At 38.6% G+C, this 18668-nt stretch overlaps 1 protein-coding gene across 2 annotated transcripts; it reads right to left on the reverse strand.

The window, feature by feature from the left end:
* Nucleotides 1-157: 157 nt before the first annotated feature.
* pah (phenylalanine hydroxylase) lies at nt 158-15931 on the reverse strand. Of its 2 annotated transcripts, none has more exons than XM_084909308.1 (13): nt 15784-15931; nt 14643-14762; nt 8691-8874; nt 6420-6508; nt 5948-6015; nt 4416-4612; nt 3895-4030; nt 3696-3765; nt 3441-3497; nt 2887-2982; nt 2387-2520; nt 2190-2305; nt 158-608 (listed from the first exon to the last, which is right to left on the reverse strand). In XM_084909308.1, the coding sequence occupies exons 1-13, from the start codon at nt 15853-15855 to the stop codon at nt 565-567; spliced, it is 1383 nt and encodes a 460-aa protein (XP_084765434.1). In that variant the 5' UTR covers nt 15856-15931; the 3' UTR covers nt 158-564. The 2 variants fall into 2 exon arrangements, with proteins under 2 accessions (XP_084765434.1, XP_084765433.1); XM_084909307.1 differs by having other exon boundaries at nt 14643-14765.
* Between the last annotated feature and the right edge of the window lie 2737 nt (nt 15932-18668).

Here is an 18668-nt window from a genome sequence, read left to right on the forward strand (position 1 = left end):
GAGTAATAAAAAATGCACCCCATCAAGACTTATGAATACAGAAAGTAAAACTATCCAAAGAGGACAAAATTATTCTTTGCTGGAGCTGGAGTCTATGAAGCCAACCCCAAGTGGGCATTCGTTTTTTCCCCTCACTAGAGGAATATTAGCTGACAGTAGACACAGGAAGTACAGTCAGACTGAAGAGATATTTATTAAAAACTGTCATGCATATACAAAACATTTAATTAATCCAGATTAAATGAAATATAATAACAGAAAGCCTCCTGTCATTTTGAAAAGCATAACAACCTGATTAATGCAGTTAGCTAACAAAGAAATGTTTATTATACAATGCTCTTATTTTGAAAAGCTATTCCTCACGTAACATTAATGAGGTTATAAACTTACTATTCTCCATAAGTAACGGGCCCATGTTTCCTATTACCTGAATTCTAAGAATATGGTCACTATCTGACTTGCGTATGTGTTTTAATACAAAGAAGTTGAATCTCTAAGCATGATGTTTAAAGAAGCCAAGAAGAAATTGTCAGGAGGGTTCTCCAAGTCTGATCTCCTGTCCTGTTACTCCAGCTTCCGCAGGGCTTCGCACAATTTCCCCATCTCACCTGAAACAGAAGAAAATAGAAGAGTCAGGGGAACAACTACTGCTGTATGTTAATGCTCATCGCATGCTTTCATATTTATGGCTTTTATTTATTTATGGCTTTTAATAACATTCACAATATGGTGGAGTATTGTTTTAATTGCACACATGAGCTGTTTAAAGAGTCATCCCACCATACTGTGTGCCACGTTGCCTACTTTTACACACTGAAGCTATAACACTAACTTAGTGTGTAAAAACACCACAGAGCTGGTGATTTTACTTCCTGAGGACCCTCAAGAAGAACATCTCTCAAAGACCATTAGTGTCCTTCTACCACAGCTCCACAGAGGTCATATTAACATATTGTTTCTATGTTTCTGCTGCAACATCCACACAGTCCTATAATTCACTGGATGCCCCCTCCTATGTCTGAAAGATCAGGCAGTTCCTGCTGCCTCAAAGAGGTTAATAATATCACAATGGATCGATCACCATGGTCAGCTAGTATTTGGCTGTTACCGTCAGGCTGACAGTACAGAACAAATAAAATGAAGACAAACTGACTGAAAAACAGTTTCTATCCCAGAGCTGTACAAGCAATAAATGCTGTAATATCGGAGAAAGATTACTTTTTATCTTTTACTTATTGTTATGTCTAATATATTTTCATATACTTTATTGTTTTTATATAGTGTTTTTATATAGTGTTCAAATTGCACCTAATTACCGCTGTACACGTGAAAATAAAAACATCTTTATATAAACATCTAACTATAAACATTCTATTTTATTCTATTCTAGGACGGAGGAGACGAGGTGGTAAAAACTGGAGGTGAGAAAAGCCTGTGTCATTTGGGTTGTTTCTCTTGTATTTTGACGGTTTACTCCCAGGCCTTGTTTTGGTTCCACTTCCTGTCCATTTCATTGTCTTGATTATTTTCACCTGTGTCTCACGCTGCATGCATTTCCCTGATTAGTCCTTTGAGTGTATATATCCAGGTCTGTGGGCCTTTGGCTGATTGTATGGTTGTGTTCAGGTCTAGCCAAAGCTCCATATCATCACAACAACCCAGGAACATCATTTATTTCCATCTAACAAGAGGAAAGTGTCAATAGAATTTCATAAGCAGGCGATTAGACAAAAATAGCCCTGTTACATCCAACACAGATGGCTCGCTAATGTCCTGCTGTGCCGACTATAGAGTGATGAACCCTTACACCCCTCTACACTTGAACTGACCACCTTACAATGCAAGAGTCCGTGGGTGGTACCTCGGCTTCGCTGTTCTAAATGTCCACAGCAGCTCTCACGGCTGCTTATTCTTTTCACTTTTGACTTTGTCTCTTTAAACTCGGTCTCAGCTTTATGTTGCAGCTGGGTGTCATAACCCTACAGTGGCCCCTAGAGACAAAACACATACAAACTTTTCGAGTTTGTACATCCTTTTTGGAGTTTGGGGCCACTGTACATAACAAACCCACACTGTGCTTGGTGTTTAAATTTAAGGCACTCAAAGTCAAACATTCATTCAAGTTCAGACATCTATTATTTGATATTTCCAGACGACTAGTCATAAGTAATTTGACCAAAGCTGCTTACTGTTGATGCTGTCTGCCAGGTTCCTGAGCTGCTGGGTGTTGTCCAGCACTTCGATGCTCTGGGTGTAGGGGTTGTAGCGCACTGAGAAAGGCTTGGGGATCGTGCCTGCAAATTTCCTGCAGAGAGAGATATGAATGATTAAAGACTCGCATGCATTGTAAATTTTAGAACAACTAAAAAACTAAAAATTGTCCTACCTGACTTTCTCTTTGGCATCTTCAAAGCTCTCTGCCACAAAGTAAACCGGCTGGTACTCTGTGATAGGGTACTTCTGGACACTCGTCTTCTCGGGGTCGAAAGGCAGAAGTTTGGGCTTTTCTGTTAGAGAGTACTGAAAGAAAAAATGTTTTTCTTTTCACTGCTTTATTTTCTCAATGAGCATCTCTATTCCTGTCTGTAAACAGGAAGTGCGGCACGATTTAAGACTCTGCTGACTTGAGTGGACATCCTCTGCTGACAGCAGCTGATGTAACTCATGACCTCGAAGTCTTTGCCCCCACCTGAGTGCTTACCCACTGAACCACTTTACCACCGCCCTGCTGAGCAACTCCCCCAGTGACACATTAAACCTGAACCCGAGTGGACCACTAACCCACTGCCTGCTGTTGTGCAATAAGGCAAATGTGTTATAAAAATAATGTACAGAAAGCAAAATGTTTGTGCAGGTGCTTCATCGCTGTACTCGGCTTCCTCTTACCCCCAGCTCTCCAAATGAAGACAGCAAGCCGGCTCCGTAAGCTTTGATCTCAGAGCCCTGCTTACAGAGGCCAAACTCCACGGTGAACCAGTACACCTGAGGGACACACACCTGGGTCATGAAATGTGACTTACGCACCACAAGCAGTAAAAAAAAAAAGGAAGCTTTGGGTTTCAGAGGATGTCTGAGGAAAAAATATCTTATTTTAAACAAGATGATGACATAAAAATGAAGTAAGTAAAAGTAAGTTTTTATTTAATTTTTATTACCAATTTCTGCATTAAGATACAATAACTGTTTTTTCCATGTCATAACAAGGTAAACACGTGTCATGGACAAAATGCACTTCTTATATTTACAATCCAAAGGCTCTATAAAGCAAAGAGGACTGTAATTAATGTTATTAATTAAACCTGTGTTTATGCTGCAGCGACATGTCAGAATAGCCTGTTAGATTAAGAAACAGGTTATTTAATGTGGTCTAGATTGATCCAATCTTTCATAATTAGAGGCTCATATCTATTACCGCTGTTTGCCTTGTACACAGTACTCACGGTAGCAAGTTTCTCAATGTACTCATCCGGCGCTCCGAGAGATGCAAGGCCAATTTCCTGTGTGGGATCAAAGCACATGGGTTAAGAGGAGCTGCTCACGCTGTCAGACAAGGCCAGGATAAACTGGTGAAACTGAGATTTGTCATCTTTTGTGCTATCTCTTTGCCTCAGCACAGGAATTCATATCACTCTTGGTCTAATCTGAATAATAGAAAAGGGAAAAAGTAAAGTGTTAATTCTCCTCTTTAATATTACCTGTGAGAACTGCGCAAAGCTTGGATCAGCAAACAGAGGAACGTGTCCCAGGAGCTCGTGGCAGATATCCCTGGATTAGAAACACAATTTGCTCTTTAATTCAGAAATGTTTACTTCCTTGTAATACGGAAGATTTTACTTCACCTGTAATTTTTTATTAGCTTTATGTTAAATGTTTAGCTTTATGCTAAACACTCACGGCTCAGGTGTGTACGTGGGCTTGGAGCCGTGGCGAATGTACTGCGTGGAATGGAAGACGCGGAACGCGAGTCCAGCCAGGAAGTCACGGGACGAGAGCAGGCCGGCTACGGGGCGAAGCCGGAAACCTGTGCATGCTGCAGGAGAGCGGTGGGGAGATGAAAGAGATGAGACAGTGAGCGTTTTGTTGCTTGAGTTGAATGAGAGCATGCATGGATGGGAGGGAGGAAGAGGAAGTGGGGGTCTGTACAGCCAAATGAACTGAATGATGACTCATGCATTGGGTTTCATGGACTGTGTGATGTTGCGTGACTCATAACAGAAAGAGATTGTCTATTTCTATCAATCATTAGAAGAGAATTTACATATTATAGCAGCTTTGTTGCCATCTATAGGCAGTAATTAGGCAGCTTTTTAATAGTGTGCATTTATAAATTATATTATTAAACATAGTTTTTCAAATGTCTGCATTTTAACCTCGGAGTGATAAAAAACAAGTGCTTTTTTTAGGTGTGGAGTTACACTGCAGGAAGCGGGAGACGTCCTCGAGCTGTGGGATGTTGTCTGGCCTGTAGCCGCAGTATTTCTCCAGCAGGGGGAAGACGCGGTTGTGTTCACGGCAGGCGTGAGTCGGGTACAGAGTCTTCAGCTCCTTAAACACCGTGCCCCAGGTGGCCTTCTCCTCCTCTGTGTACTCCACCGTGGGAATGGACTGGCCACTGGAACAGAGGTCACAACAGAAGTTATGTTTTCCCTGATAAACACTAACACCACCACACTGTGTTTACCTTAAATTTTTCTAGATTTAAATTGAATCAGTTTTTCTGTGGATGTTTCCCCAAGTCTCCCTGAACCCAACAAACCTTTGAGCCACAGCTCATTATTCCTGTTTTCTAACCTGAAAAATATCAGTTTTATTTTACTCGCTGCTCCTGTAAGTCTCATTCAGCAACTAAAGATCCAGCTAAAACCAAATTTTTGACATTTTATCGGTTATATGTAAACATACCTAAAAAATAAATTGATGGCTTTTGAGCATCTACATCAACGGCAATAAAAACTTCACCATGGCTGTAGTTCTATATGTAGAGTTTTTCTAATGTCTGACGTGGAGGATTTTTAGTGGTAGCATCAAAAAATAAATGTGGTAATTTTTTCTACATAAAAAATAATTTAAAATATGATATAGTGGTAATATATCATATATAAATATCATATATTATATATTATATAAATAATTATATAGTATTTTTTAATGAAATAAATAAATATAGAATCTTTTATGTAATTGCTGTGTCACGGCAGAAAAGACAATAAAAACAGCCCATAGAAAGGCTTGAATTAAGTAGTAGAACCCGTACAAAAATAAAAATTAGAATTAAATAAAAATAATAAACAATGATATAATATAATCAACATTTAGAAACTTTGAAAAAATATAATATGATACTATTAATAATCTAATATATAACAAAAAATGTGAAATATTGCAATTCCTTTAGGAAATATTGCAATAATTTAATTTGTAACAGCTTTCTTATAGATAATTTATCACTGGATAAATATATCAATGTCAGTTTAACTTACATAGCACATTTCAGTACATGTAGACTCAATGTCCTTTACCACAAAAGTGGAAAACATAAATATACTCTGCAGGTCTACAACATATTAAGTCAATAAAATCAACAAAACAAAACTTTACAAAGAAAGACTAAATGTGAAGAAAAGGACAAAAAAAATATTTTTTTTTGTTGTTTTTTTTCCCTTTTACTTCACCTGTGTTTTTGTTTTGGACTTCGATACTCTCTCTATACCCTAAAACTACAGTATAACTTAATTTTTGTTATTATTATTATTATCTACACCTTAAACTCTTTTTTAAAAACATATTGGTTTATTCCAATGAGAAAGTTCACTTCATCATTTGTCCGCTGCATTTGACCAACATGTGAATAAGACTTCCTGAGTAGGTGATCCTATAAACCGACTACTACTCAAACTCATTCCATAACATCTCTATGAGCATAAATATATTAAGTAGGAGTAGTTACTGTCTGTAGTTGTAGGCGATGTCTGCAAACTCCTTCCTGCGAGCTCGGTATACTGGATCTGTGAAGCCCTGACAACATACACACACACATAAATAAAAGCCATGTTAGATCTCATGATTGCAGCCGAGCCACTCAGAGCTAAATCAAAGGTGGAACTCCTTTGGGAAGGCCAAACGCACATACATATTCAAATGAAGCCTTTGTAGAGTGTTTTTCAGCTTATGATGAATGCATTCTGCTTTAATGTCAGTGGCAAAAGGGAGCAATTATCTATAATTACAGGGGCTCAATTAAAGCACTGACATCAATTTGTGTGTGTAGATAGTTTCCATTAGAATGGATGGCGGAGTGCGGCCTTGTCATCTCCGCTGCTTTTCATAAGCAAGCGCGTGGGCGTGAGTGGACGTGAGTGGACGTGCATTCACGTGCGCACGCAGAGGCAGGATGTGGCGGTGGATGAGTCGGTCCTTACCGGGTGATCAGCGTCCAGCTCGGAACCATAACTCAGGATCTGGTTGGCAAAACGGTCCAAGTCCTGGATGTCATTGGGGAACCATGGCACTAGAGGATAACAACAGTCATTAAGTACTTATAATTTATGTTTTAAGTCAACATCGGATCAAACAGATCAGTCGTGCAGTGTCTGAAGGGGAAAATATTTTAAAAACATAAGAAATATTCAGTGTTAGGTAAAGGGTTAAAGGCTATCTGTGTGCCCTTTTATTGTCATATTATGCAGAGATAAATCTAGTGGCCAAGCTATTTCAGCAACTACAATAACCAAGCGGGGTCATATTAATACAGGAATACTTTTTTAATGACTGTATTTGTGTTTATTATACCCACTACGCTCAAACGAGTCAACCAACATATCTGCGCCACACTTTGTGCGTTAAGTGTCTGCTTCAGAGATTCTGCAGAAAATCTGCGTAGTATATGGCTATATATGGCTCAAAAATGACCCTAAGATTATTTATTTATTTTAAAACAACCTGTTTATTTTATTGTTTCTTATTGTATCTTTCTTCATTGACTATTATGGCACTTAATGCTCATATTTATTTTACTTTTTGTGTACAGCGCTTTGTGGCTGTCTGTAAAAAGTGCTTAATAAAAAAACTTTCATTTAAGGAAATGATCATCAGTTGAAGCCTGAATATTTTTTTATTCCTGACTTATATAAATGGCTGCAGTTCACATTAATATTGATGATTGTTACACAGTCTTGTGTGCGTTTTGCCTGCAAGATTTTTTTCAGTGCTGTGGCATTTTGACACTCAACAGAGCTGTACACGAGGGGGGCATCTGCTTTTTCATATGGATTTATGACACTCAAACAACAGTGAGGCCCAATCATTAATCTGCATTTGGGCAGTGTGGTCCAGCCTGAGGCCCCTGCAGAGACAATAAAGCTGTTTAGGCTGTCTCCAAAACTGGCCATAAATATCCTTCTTGTCCACTTGACCCTGACCAGTACACCACAGAGTCTATGCCGAGGTCAGAGGGGATCCATGGTGGCCCTGTCTGTCTCAGCCTGCCGTAACCTTGGCATGTTCTCTGTCCTTGGGTTAGTCTGGGGCGGAGACACTAAACTCTTCTGTTCCTGCCGGGCCTGTTGGTCCTCAGTAGCTAAACTAATGTCGTTCTGGAAACAACTAATAAAAGGGGCAGTGGGCCATCATTCTCATGGGCGACACTGGCTGTCCATTACAAGTCTGGCGTAGCTCAACACCCAGCATCAGGCCCGGTTGACAAATGGATCATTTCAGCTGTAGTGGTGTCAGCTTTTTAGATTTATTTATTTTTTTAACCACAGCTGTTTCTGGTTCTCAGAGAATATACCCTAAATTTCCCTCTATTACCAAAATCCTTAATTTACATAGCACAATATTACCACTACTACTTCTATTATTACTGGGTAGGTTGTTGTTGCTGTCTTTTCATTTTCATTTATGTGTTGAATTCAAATATACTGCTATGAAAGTTGGTACAGATATCAGGGGTCCCCAGAGGATACGCCCATATTTTCCTTTGGTATCAGAATCAGCTCAAAGGTATATATATGTAGTGAAACGTATTTACATCTCTTGGGTGTCTTAACATGAAGCACGGTAATGACATTTCCCCAGAGGATGATCACTGGTGTCTATCACAATGAAATTTGGTACAGACATCAAGGTTCCCCAGAGGCTCGACAAAGCATCTACATCGAGGTTTACTGTGTTTTGTACTAAAATATCAGCTATTTAATGTCAACTCGATGGTCTGCTACATAATCTAGTACATCTGGTACCAATGTTGATCATTTCCAGAGTATACCCTGACCAGAATGAACTTAAAAATTACATAGATGAAGAAAAAGGCTCTTTGACAAAAAGCATTTATGATCCCCAGAAGATAATCCCTATTGTGCTACATTTTTTTGTTATTTTGCAATGAATGACCTTGTTTATTATCAAATTGCTTGTAATTAATTATTTGCAGGTATTCACGTGCCTCTTGTAATCATTTTGGAGACCTAGTGCCATCCTTTGGCTAAAAATGAAAGCGACTCAGATTTTGATTTATGAGTCTAAAACTTCATTGCATTGCTTGTTTAGCACTTAAAGGCTGAAATGACTGGCATATTAAACACGAGAATATATCTGTAAGTTGACATTCACATGCGACATATATTCACATTTAATAATTTCATCATGTTGCTGATTGACGGTGCTCTTGTTCAGTGGACATCCTCACTAACCTGTGTCCTTCTCTTTGCTGCGTGTTAGCTCGTGCACATGGCCGCTGATTTGTGTGCGCAGGCAGTCAATGACATCATCCAGGGCCTGAGAGCAGGTGGAGTCTACGCTGATGAAGAACTCATACTGCTCATTGTTCATGCGCGATGGACGGGACTCGATGTGTGTCAGGTTAATGCCTTTCTCCTGCAAAAAGAAAGATGTTGGCATGCGGGTGTCAGCTGTTTATGTCTTTATGTTTACGCTCATCCACGCATGTATTTTGTATACGGAAGTGTTAAATTTGTTTGAGAGGGATTTCTGTTTAAAAACAAGGTGGAAAATTGTCCCGCAGCACTGCCTTTGTGCTATCACTAGAGGGTGGTGTGCTGTTAGTAAACTACTAGAGTGCACTCTATCAGACTTTGTGAAGACCACAGGTCAGCTGCCTGGAACTCGCTGAGCCAGACACTGGATGCATTCTCTTAGTAAAGACGTGTGGGACATATTGTAATAGTTAGTCCACAACTGTGGAACCCTTGGGAAGCTTCCATGTTTTATGGTTGAAATTCAAGAACTGTACTTGATCTTAACATGCAAAATAGTTCTGGCTTGTATGTGAATGAATTTTATATGGTAATTTTTCACCTAAATGTGCTTTTGTTTTTGTGCACGTTAATGTAACTTTTTGGAGGGAGTGTGTTATTTGTTTGGTCTGCTATAGGCTGCAGAGGAGGGCGTAAGCAACCCAACATCACGTTTTCTCCCATCTGGATCCTATTCGGCTTTTTTTTAGGGGTCATGTGGTTCTGCATCCCCCCAAAGAGTCACTACAGACACGACCAAAGATGAGACCACGATGGCATTTTTTGAATTTCATTTGTTTGAAGTGATTTAAAACTGTGTTTTTCAATTAAAAACCCAATATTACTGTATATTATTACTTAAATTTTTGTTAATAAATTAAAAAAATGTGATACATCAAATCATTCGTGAGGCCACCACAGAAAATATGATATGTATATGTAGATGACAGATTTAGTTTCTGATTTTTAATTAGTTTGGGATTGAGAACTGTGTCCCTGTCATCATAATTAATCTGTCCATGACTACAAAGAGAAATAATTCAATGTGCGTGCCACTGGCAGCCTGGTCCAGCTTAACATAACCATTCCAAGTCCTGAAGCGAATATGGTGCAGCGGCAAATCTGCCACATTTCTGTACCCCTCCGAGCCGTCCCTTCACCGTGATGCCGGTGACAATAACCCCAGCTGAGGTCAAGGTCAGTCGGTAGCATGACTCGTCACAAGAAAGCCATGCCGCTGTGTCACATGTGCACTGAAACCCGAGTGGATAAGCAGTCCGGCAGTTTTTATGAGCGGCTCTCTGAATGAACACGTGATGGTTGTCCAAGCTGTGTGGCTAAACGTTAGCACATGGCTCAGTCGTTTTCAATATATAAGTAAAAAACAAACACACACACACACACAACAGGAGAGAAAAATGAAGTCCTGGAGCACAAACTCTTGAAGCTTTGTTTTTTACAGCATCATTTACTTTAAAGCATGTGTGCGGACTCAGCATGTGTTACATCACAGCTGGGCAAGAATGGGGTCTGTTGATAGTTTGGGGGTCGTTTGGCGTGTTTTATTGAAACGTTAAGGGGAGTGGGAGGATGAGGGGTGGAGCAGGGGGAGGATCGGCAGAGTGGGAGTTCATAGGCTCAAAGGGGATCCTGATGTTTACAGCTGCATTTGAGACAAGCATTTGGCACATACTTGGTATTGATCAGAATCAACACAGCCACATCTCCACCCACAAAAATGTGGAAAATTAAATTAAACGAAGAAAACATTTTCTTCACAAAAATGCTTTTCATGAACTGAAAACATAATTTTCATGGCTGGTTTTATATGTTATGATAGTGTTTTAATACAAAATGTATTTAAAAAAAAATTAAAACTTGATACTTGAAAGAAGGTCAGATTTAAAGATTAAACAATGAAGGTGCTGCCAGTCGCTATTTACCACGAGCACGTAGTCACCTACGCAGAGGCAATTTAGATCGATATGAGAAGAAAAAACAACACGATGACCCAATGATGTTGTTGGGATTTGAAGGATTAAGCAATAACATGTTGTGTAATAACACATCAAACTGATTTTCTTTGGTAAATGTGCAAAAGTACGACAAACCATTAAGTACCATTGTATGCACAGATTCCACACCATAGACTGTTTATCAAATTAATGTGTTAAAACAAATCTACAACAGGACAGTATCTGAAACGGATGTCCTGTATACAGGACCTGAGAGATCCACCTGGTCTTTCATTTGATCATTTAATGTTCACTGAAGCCTCATCAGAAATGGTCACAGTGGAAGGGTGACCGTCAAGAAGACCTTCTTAAGGAAGAGAAACTGGGAAAAAAGGGTGAGGTATTCAATATTAAACAAAACCTGGTCTAAAAATCACTGGCAACAGGTCTGATGGAGAGATGAAATTTAAAATTTTGGGTTCAAATTGTGTCAAAATGCAAACTGTAACTATTATGAAAGAGAACACCAGGAGAGAGGTCCAACAATGAGTGTCTACAGCCATCTGTAAAACACGGTGGAGGCTCAGTCATGGTTTGGGGCTAGATTTCAAGCTTTGGTGGTGGAGATCCTGTAAAAACTGTAAATGTGATTATGAACCTAGAAATATACAATCAGACTTTGATCTCTCATCCATTCACGATCCATTCATTTTTCAGCGTGACAATGATCCCAAAAATGTCAATGCTGTAAAACCAAACCTGGACAGAAAAACACAATGGAGCACTATCAGTGATTGTTAAAGCAGTGTGAGCTCATCTAAAGGCAACCAACATCCAAATAAGAGCTTTGAATGTCCTTCAAGAAGCCTGGAGAACTATCCCTGAAGACTACATAAAGACTTTACCTAAGAGATTTCAGGTAGTTTGAAGAATAAAGATCGTCATAGAAAATTTAAGCTCATTATATTTTCATACATGTTTCAAGAAACTGCTCTACTGTTTTCCCATTTTCCTAACAAAACATAAAGAAGAATTTATAGATAAAAATAGCTGTTAGTCCTCAACATAGTATGTTATAAACTACTTTACTTTCACATAGGTACAGCACAGCAATCAGTTCACAGCATGTAAGAATGGAGAATTTTCTAGCAGCATTTGCCTGGTTCTTTATCACTACCCCCAGCTGAGGTCAATGATGCACCTGCCATGTTTGCAAACCACTGATATACAAACATGTGAGATAAGCTCTGTTTGTTTAGTTTCCTCCTTTAAAGAGTCAGAAAAAGCCAGGAGCATGAAAACTACACCGCAAAGCGCTTAGCCTATTTGTACATTTCTTTCCCCTCGCCAAAAGCCATTGTATTTAAATGACATGACTAGTTTAAATTATGTACTAAAGTGGAACATTCCCAGGATTTATTTTTTAGTGTCTCCTCATGTGGCTTGTTTTGTTTAATGTTAATCAGTAACTTATGGTAACATAACTGCTTTGTCATGAACCCTTTTTTTAAAGGAGCAGGTTGACAAATTTTTCCCCCCCCCCTCCCCCTCCCCCCAGAGTCAGTGTTGCCAACTTAGCGACTTTGTCGCTATATTTAGCGAGTTTTCAGACCCCCTTAGCGACTTTTTTTTTAAAAAGCGACTAGCGACAAATCTGGCAACTTTTTCTGGTGTTATTGGAGACTTATTTATGACAACTTTTTGACGTGAAAGCGCGTATCGCTTTTACTCTCAACATGCAGCGGGTGCTGCCGTGGGCACCTCGCCCGTCCCAAAGTGCTCACGGGCGGAGAATAGTCCTCCCCCAGCTGCTATCAGGGTAGAACAGGGGTGTCAAACTCAAATACACAGTGGGCCAAAATTCAAAACTGGAACAATGTCGTGGGCTAACATTAATATTTATTGAAAAAAAAAATCTTCCTCCAGCTTTAAGAATGAATCTCTTCTTATGGACTCAAACAAGTTTTGCTGAAAAACTGAATATGGAACAAGCAAAGCTTAATACTAAACAATATATATATTAGCTGTATAATACCAGTAGGCCAGCTCTAATAATAATTTGGTATGGCTTCGCGGGCCAAATGTAATTAGGCTGTGGGCCAAATCTCACTGAAGTCAGCTGTTTCTTATTTGTTTTATCTGCACAGGCCAAAGTATAAAAAGAAAAGGATCCTTGCCAGAAACATTTTAATTTGTCTGTCTGTAGTTCTCAACCACAAAACTGCCTTCTATATAAAGTACAAGAGTATAATATTTTTACATTTGATCAATAACCTTTTCATATATATCATTTGTAACAGTCAGTAGTAATTAGTATTAAGCAAAATCAGCCTTCCAAAACTATGCCAGATTAGCTTCTCACACAGAGTGCAGTCAGGGGATATACATTAACCAAATGGGATTTCAAATGTTATTTAGAGAGATTAGTGGTCATTAGGCAAGTCATTACTGTTTCTTATAATGCTAACATAAGTTAACGAACTGTTGGTTGTAACTTAGCATGAGCTAAGCTCTGCCATAGCTTAGCATCTTACAAGGTAGCTTAGTACAGGATTAGTTTACCTGTCACTTAGCTTACATTCTTACAAAGACTAGAAATTGAATCATATAGATTAAATATATCAGACATAGAATTTTAATGTGGTGAGATTGTAGGTATTACTAGCATGACTTTGTTCGATTAAGCTAAACTGATTACTCTAATGCTAAAATAAGCTAACTAAATGTAGTTTAGCTAAGCATTAGCTTAGCTGTTGCATGAGTTAGCATTTTACAAGATAGCTTAGCTCTCCCCACTTTGCATTGTACTTTCCTATATAATAAATCTTAGCTTAAAAATAAAACTTAAAAATTTAACAAATATAATATAGAAATGTGAATTTATTTAAATCAGTGTCATTATTAGTATTACTTTGTTTCAGTTAGACCAGCCAAATTGTTTCTACCTAACACAAACTAGCTACTGGATGTACCTTAGCTTACCATATGTTTAGCTGTTTACAAAAACTTGAATCAGGAGACACACATTTGATGGTAAAATGTTACTTAGAGAGACTGGGGGTGTTCCTGTGTGGGCTGCATTCAGGGTGTGTTCCTGTTAGTCTAACAAGGTAAGTAGCTTATGGTTATAGCTTAGCTTAGACTTAGCTTAGCCAGCTCACAGCCACAAAGAGTGGCATCAAGTAATATAGATTAAACAAATAGTATAAATTCTTAGTGAGATCAGAACTGTTGTATTATATTATATATTATTATATTATCTTAGCTTCTCACAAAAACTTTGAATTAAGGTGCTATAGAAAATACAAATGAAATATAAAATGCTAATTAGTAAGATTAAAGCACACACTGTAGCTTAGCTTCTTAGAAACACTGGAATTAAGGTGACACAGATGAAACAAATGAGATATAAATGTGAGCTATAAAAACCAGAAATGAGGAATATGGATATATGGATGGATGAAATGTTATTTAGTAAGATTATAGCTACTGCTTGAAGCATTTTATTTATATCTAGTCCAGTCAGAACCGCTCTTCGGAACCTAACCAGCAACCAGTGCCTGGCTATAGCTCTACATTTAATGGTCCCCTATGAATCTAATTTTCTGCAAGAAAGCCAAGAGGCACAATGTTCAAAGTACTGACAATGCTAAACACATTTTAATATTTTTTTTAATAAATTATTCTTCTTGAATGCATTTCACAAAAGTCAGACACTGTCATAAATAAAGATTAATATACCGAACCATTCACACATTAATTTAACAACCTATGGTTTATTACTGGAAGAGCTGCTTGGCATTTTGCTTTCCATGACTAAATGAACAAGTTAGAAATCCTAATGATATTGAAAGGTACATGAATATAATTAGCATTCAGTTTGTCTCTGAACCCCATTAGGACCCAGGGCTGTCCACTGATATAAAAAGTTTACCTCAAAGAGCCTCAGGGCTTTGGCTAAAGCTCCGACCTCTTCTTTTAAGGAGAAGATGCAGGAGATCACCTCTGACTTATTGTTGGTCTCCTCCTCCAGGTACATGGAGCCCCTTCTCTTCTGCTGAGAGATGTATTTAAGATAAATATACAGATTTTATATAAAAATACAACATGGATGAGGTCGTGCATACAGTGTTGTTAATGCAAAGCTATTACAAAAATGCAACAGATTCACTTTTAGTGCGGGGATGTGAATCATGAATTTAAAAATTGTTAGAATAGTGTTTGGCTCTCCTTTTGTCTGCCTGCCATATACAGTTAGAGAGCATGTTATGTAGTTTAAAGCCATCCAGGGCAGCACGTAAAGTTCAAAGTCTTCACACTCAGCCATATTCAAAGAGGGTTTCAGATAAACACACACAAAAACCCAACACATCCCCTCATTTCTTCTACAGATGTTTTACAGATGAGTAAATACAGATGAAGAAATAACAACCCAGTTAATTATTTATTAAACTGAACATGTCCCATGCTTTTTTAAAAGGAACCCACATAAAATTAAGTTTTTAAAGGACAGTTTTGACTGCAAGAGTTCAACAAATGACTGAATTTCTACATCTTTTGTATGGCTTTTATTCAGGCTCCAGTTAAAGATTTCTAATATGTTGCTTATGAAATCTGATGTAAGTTAAATAAATGGATACACAGAGCTCAAACTGATATTAAAGATATCAACTTCGTGGTCCATCTGGCAAAAAGTTACCTGTAGCTTTAATTATTTGATTATAAAAAAGTACTTAAAGGGTGGTTTTGTCATTCACAAACAAAAACAGAAGCCTGCAGAGTAGGGACATTTCTTGCATCTGTTTAGCACTCTGACTTTTTCCATTATTGTCAGCTGTTTTTCACCTCTATTCACTGTAATTCTCTGCTTTGTTTGCTCTTGTACCCCGAATTTTCTAGCTCTGCCCAGCTATACTGTTGTTTTAATAAAAACACACTGGTTTGAATCGCTATTTAAGGCTGTTTGCTTTGCATAACCTCCACAAAAAGAACACAAATAAACAGACGAAATTGAATGTAGTGCTAAAAGAAAGAAAACACAAATGGCTTTTAAGTCAGCTATAAGTCAGATTTACCCTTGGGACTTGGTCCCCTGTTTCTGCCTCTGGGCTGTAGTTTCCATTAACCCTCTTGTATGCAGCGTCCATCCTCTCTGTCCTCCAGGTAGGAAGTGTGTAGTTGTGTGTATGCTGATGCTGGGCTGAGATCTCGGGAAACCTCCTCTGTGAGCTCTCCTTTAAAAACCACTCCTGGTTAACACCGGTCCACGTGACACCACACCCCCTCTGCATCGATATGTCATGGGATGGTTGTTGTGAAACAGAACTAAAGTGGCACATCTGGTTCTTGTTGTGTGCCTGTGGGCAGAGTTTGCTGGTTTTTGTGCAGCAACTTTGTCAGTTTCTGCGCAGCCTGGTCGTTTTGAGAACAGGTAGAAATAACCAGTGAAAAACTTGCTTTTATCCATTTAGACACATTGTGTAATCGTAGTTATGTTAAAGGGAAAAATGGTGCTGATATATTTTTCAAGGCATGGTGTGAATGTCTTAATGGGGCCGTTCCCAAACCTCCACACTTAAGATATAATTCTGAATATAATCTTTTAGAAGAAATATCTGTACAAACACGACTGTGTAAGGTGTAATTTGTGTAACTGCACAGTGCAAACACTGAGGATGTGACCTGCAGTGGAAACTAACCTCACGACTGATAAGGGATTAGTGCTCCTGCCATATGGCACTGTGTGAACTAATAACTAGGATAAAAACTGGTTGTCCCACCCTTGGCAACTTGAATTGCAATCAATCGTTTATGATAACTGGCTATAAATCTTTCATATTGTTGTGGAGGAATTTTGATCCACTCTTCTTTTCAGAATTGTGGTAACTCAGCCACACTGGATGGTTTTCAAGCATGAATGGCCTGTTTAAGATCCCAATTTTCATTCCAATGTGATAGAAACTCAGACTTTGACTAGGCCACTCCAAAACCTTAATTTTGTTTTTGTTTTACGCATTCAGAGGTGGACTTGCTGGTGTCTTTTGGATCACCCCCTAGATAACTGAAATTGAGTTTCAGGGCATGAACTGATGGGTGGACATCGTCCTTTACGATTTATCGACAGAAATCAGAATTCTTGTTTCCATCAATTATGGCAGATAATCCAGTTCCAGGTCCAACAAAGCAGCCCCAGATCATAACACTACCACCACCATGGTTGGCTGTTGGTGTGATATTCGTTTATGAAATGCTGTGTTAGATATATACCAGATCTAACAGGACTCAAACTTTCCAAAAAGTTCAGCTTTAGTGTATTCTTTGTTTCTGTGTCCTCCTGGATGACTTTTTCATGAGCTCTTGGAGTATTTTGACGGGCCTCTTAAAATAGTAGGATAATTGTGATTCATTGTGGAAGTATTGGTCTGTACAAAACAAGCTGGACTAATAACTTCGGGTATAATTGGTTTTATATCAAATGTTGTGCTACCTTTGTAGTCTATGGTGACAATAGAAAGTTTCATCCACATGCTCTCTTGACGGCCTGCACCTGGGGTCTGACTGCTGTTAGTTAGGTTAGTTAACTTAGCACATTTAGCAACATCTTCCTCCAACATCCTTCTTTTGAACATAGCCTTTTTGGCTCTCTCTGGCTTTTTATTGGGACGATTGGGGCTCAAGAGTTGGGCGTTCGCCTTGTAATTGGAAGGTTGCCGGTTCGAGCCCCGGCTTGGACAGTCTCGGTCGTTGTGTCCTTGGGCGAGACACTTCACCTGTTACCTACTGGTGGTGATCAGAGGGCCCGGTGGCGCCAGTGTCCGGCAGCCTCGCCTCTGTCAGTGCACCCCAGGGTGGCTGTGGCTACAATGTAGCTTGCCATATTCCTCTTTGTGGCCAAACAACTCAAACATTTGCAAGGGGAGAACTCCCTCATATGGTCTGATCTACTGCCATGCAGGGGCTGCGCTTTTAGATTAATGGACATTGTGAAGAAATTAAGGTAATTGTTAAAATGATTTATCCAGGAACTCTCTGGATTAGTCATACAGTCTCTGTGTCTGGCAGTAATCAGACCTGGTTGTGGCTAGTGTAAAAACAATGTGGTTAATCACAGTTAATTCTTGACTCAACAAGGAAGGAAATTGTTTTTTTCACACAGGACCAGGTAGGTTTGAATAACAAATATGAAAAACTAATACATCAGGAAAGGGGTAAATTCTTTTTCACAAAACTGCAAATGCTTATACATTCTAAGTATTCCAAAGATGGAGATCTCTCAATTGATGCTTAAAAATATGGAACAAGCAAAGTATCAGTTATAAAGTGATCCTTTATAACTGATACTTTTGCATTTTATAATGTTAAATTGTAAACATTTGCACTATTTTACAGTAATTAGTTTAAGTTAGATCTGAATTAAAAGTAAGCCTCTTTTACTTCTGTTCCGTCATGAGGAGAACACTCAGGAGAAGACAGCTGGCTGCTGTTGGTAGCTTGAAGAACAACATCATCGGATCTTAAGAAGCTTTGTCTACAGTAATGACTTCAGCTAGGTCTTACAGGGAAGGATGCTCTTTCAGGTTAAAGAACAGAGGTAAATATCATGATTCACTTTTTTAAGACTAGATTAATCAATGCCTTAAGATAAAATAATTTTATACGTATTATTTTTTATAAATGAAGCTATTCAAAACATGCAGGCCCGTGTTTCCAATGCCCTGGTGCAGATAGCCTTTCAATTGTACATATTAGTACTGAGATACTACATGTAATCCACTATAGATTACACGCTCTAATCTACAAACTGTAATGAATAACTGGTCACACCATCACACCTGATGCTGAGGTGATCCACAGGTACCACATGAGGGCAGTATAGGTTTGGTAATGTGTGCAGGACACCAGTAACACAAGGAGTAATAGTTTTTATGTGTAATATTTCAAACTGAAGCTCTTAAATGTT

Source organism: Perissodus microlepis, chromosome 17 (genome assembly GCF_051167445.1).
Source record: "Perissodus microlepis isolate ML-2025 ecotype Zambia chromosome 17, ASM5116744v1, whole genome shotgun sequence".
Classification (NCBI taxonomy): Eukaryota; Metazoa; Chordata; class Actinopteri; order Cichliformes; family Cichlidae; genus Perissodus; species Perissodus microlepis.

Excerpts from the sequence above, each read along its gene's own strand:
- pah (XM_084909307.1), bottom strand. The coding sequence starts at position 15,855 with ATGGACGCTGCATACAAGAGGGTTAATGGAAACTACAGCCCAGAGGCA. Across the intron at positions 6,509-8,690 it reads CAGCAAAGAGAAGGACACAG|TGCCATGGTTCCCCAATGAC; the intron begins GTTAGTGAGGAT and ends GTTATCCTCTAG. Across the intron at positions 4,031-4,415 it reads CGTCTCCCGCTTCCTGCAGT|CATGCACAGGTTTCCGGCTT; the intron begins GTAACTCCACAC and ends GCTCTCCTGCAG.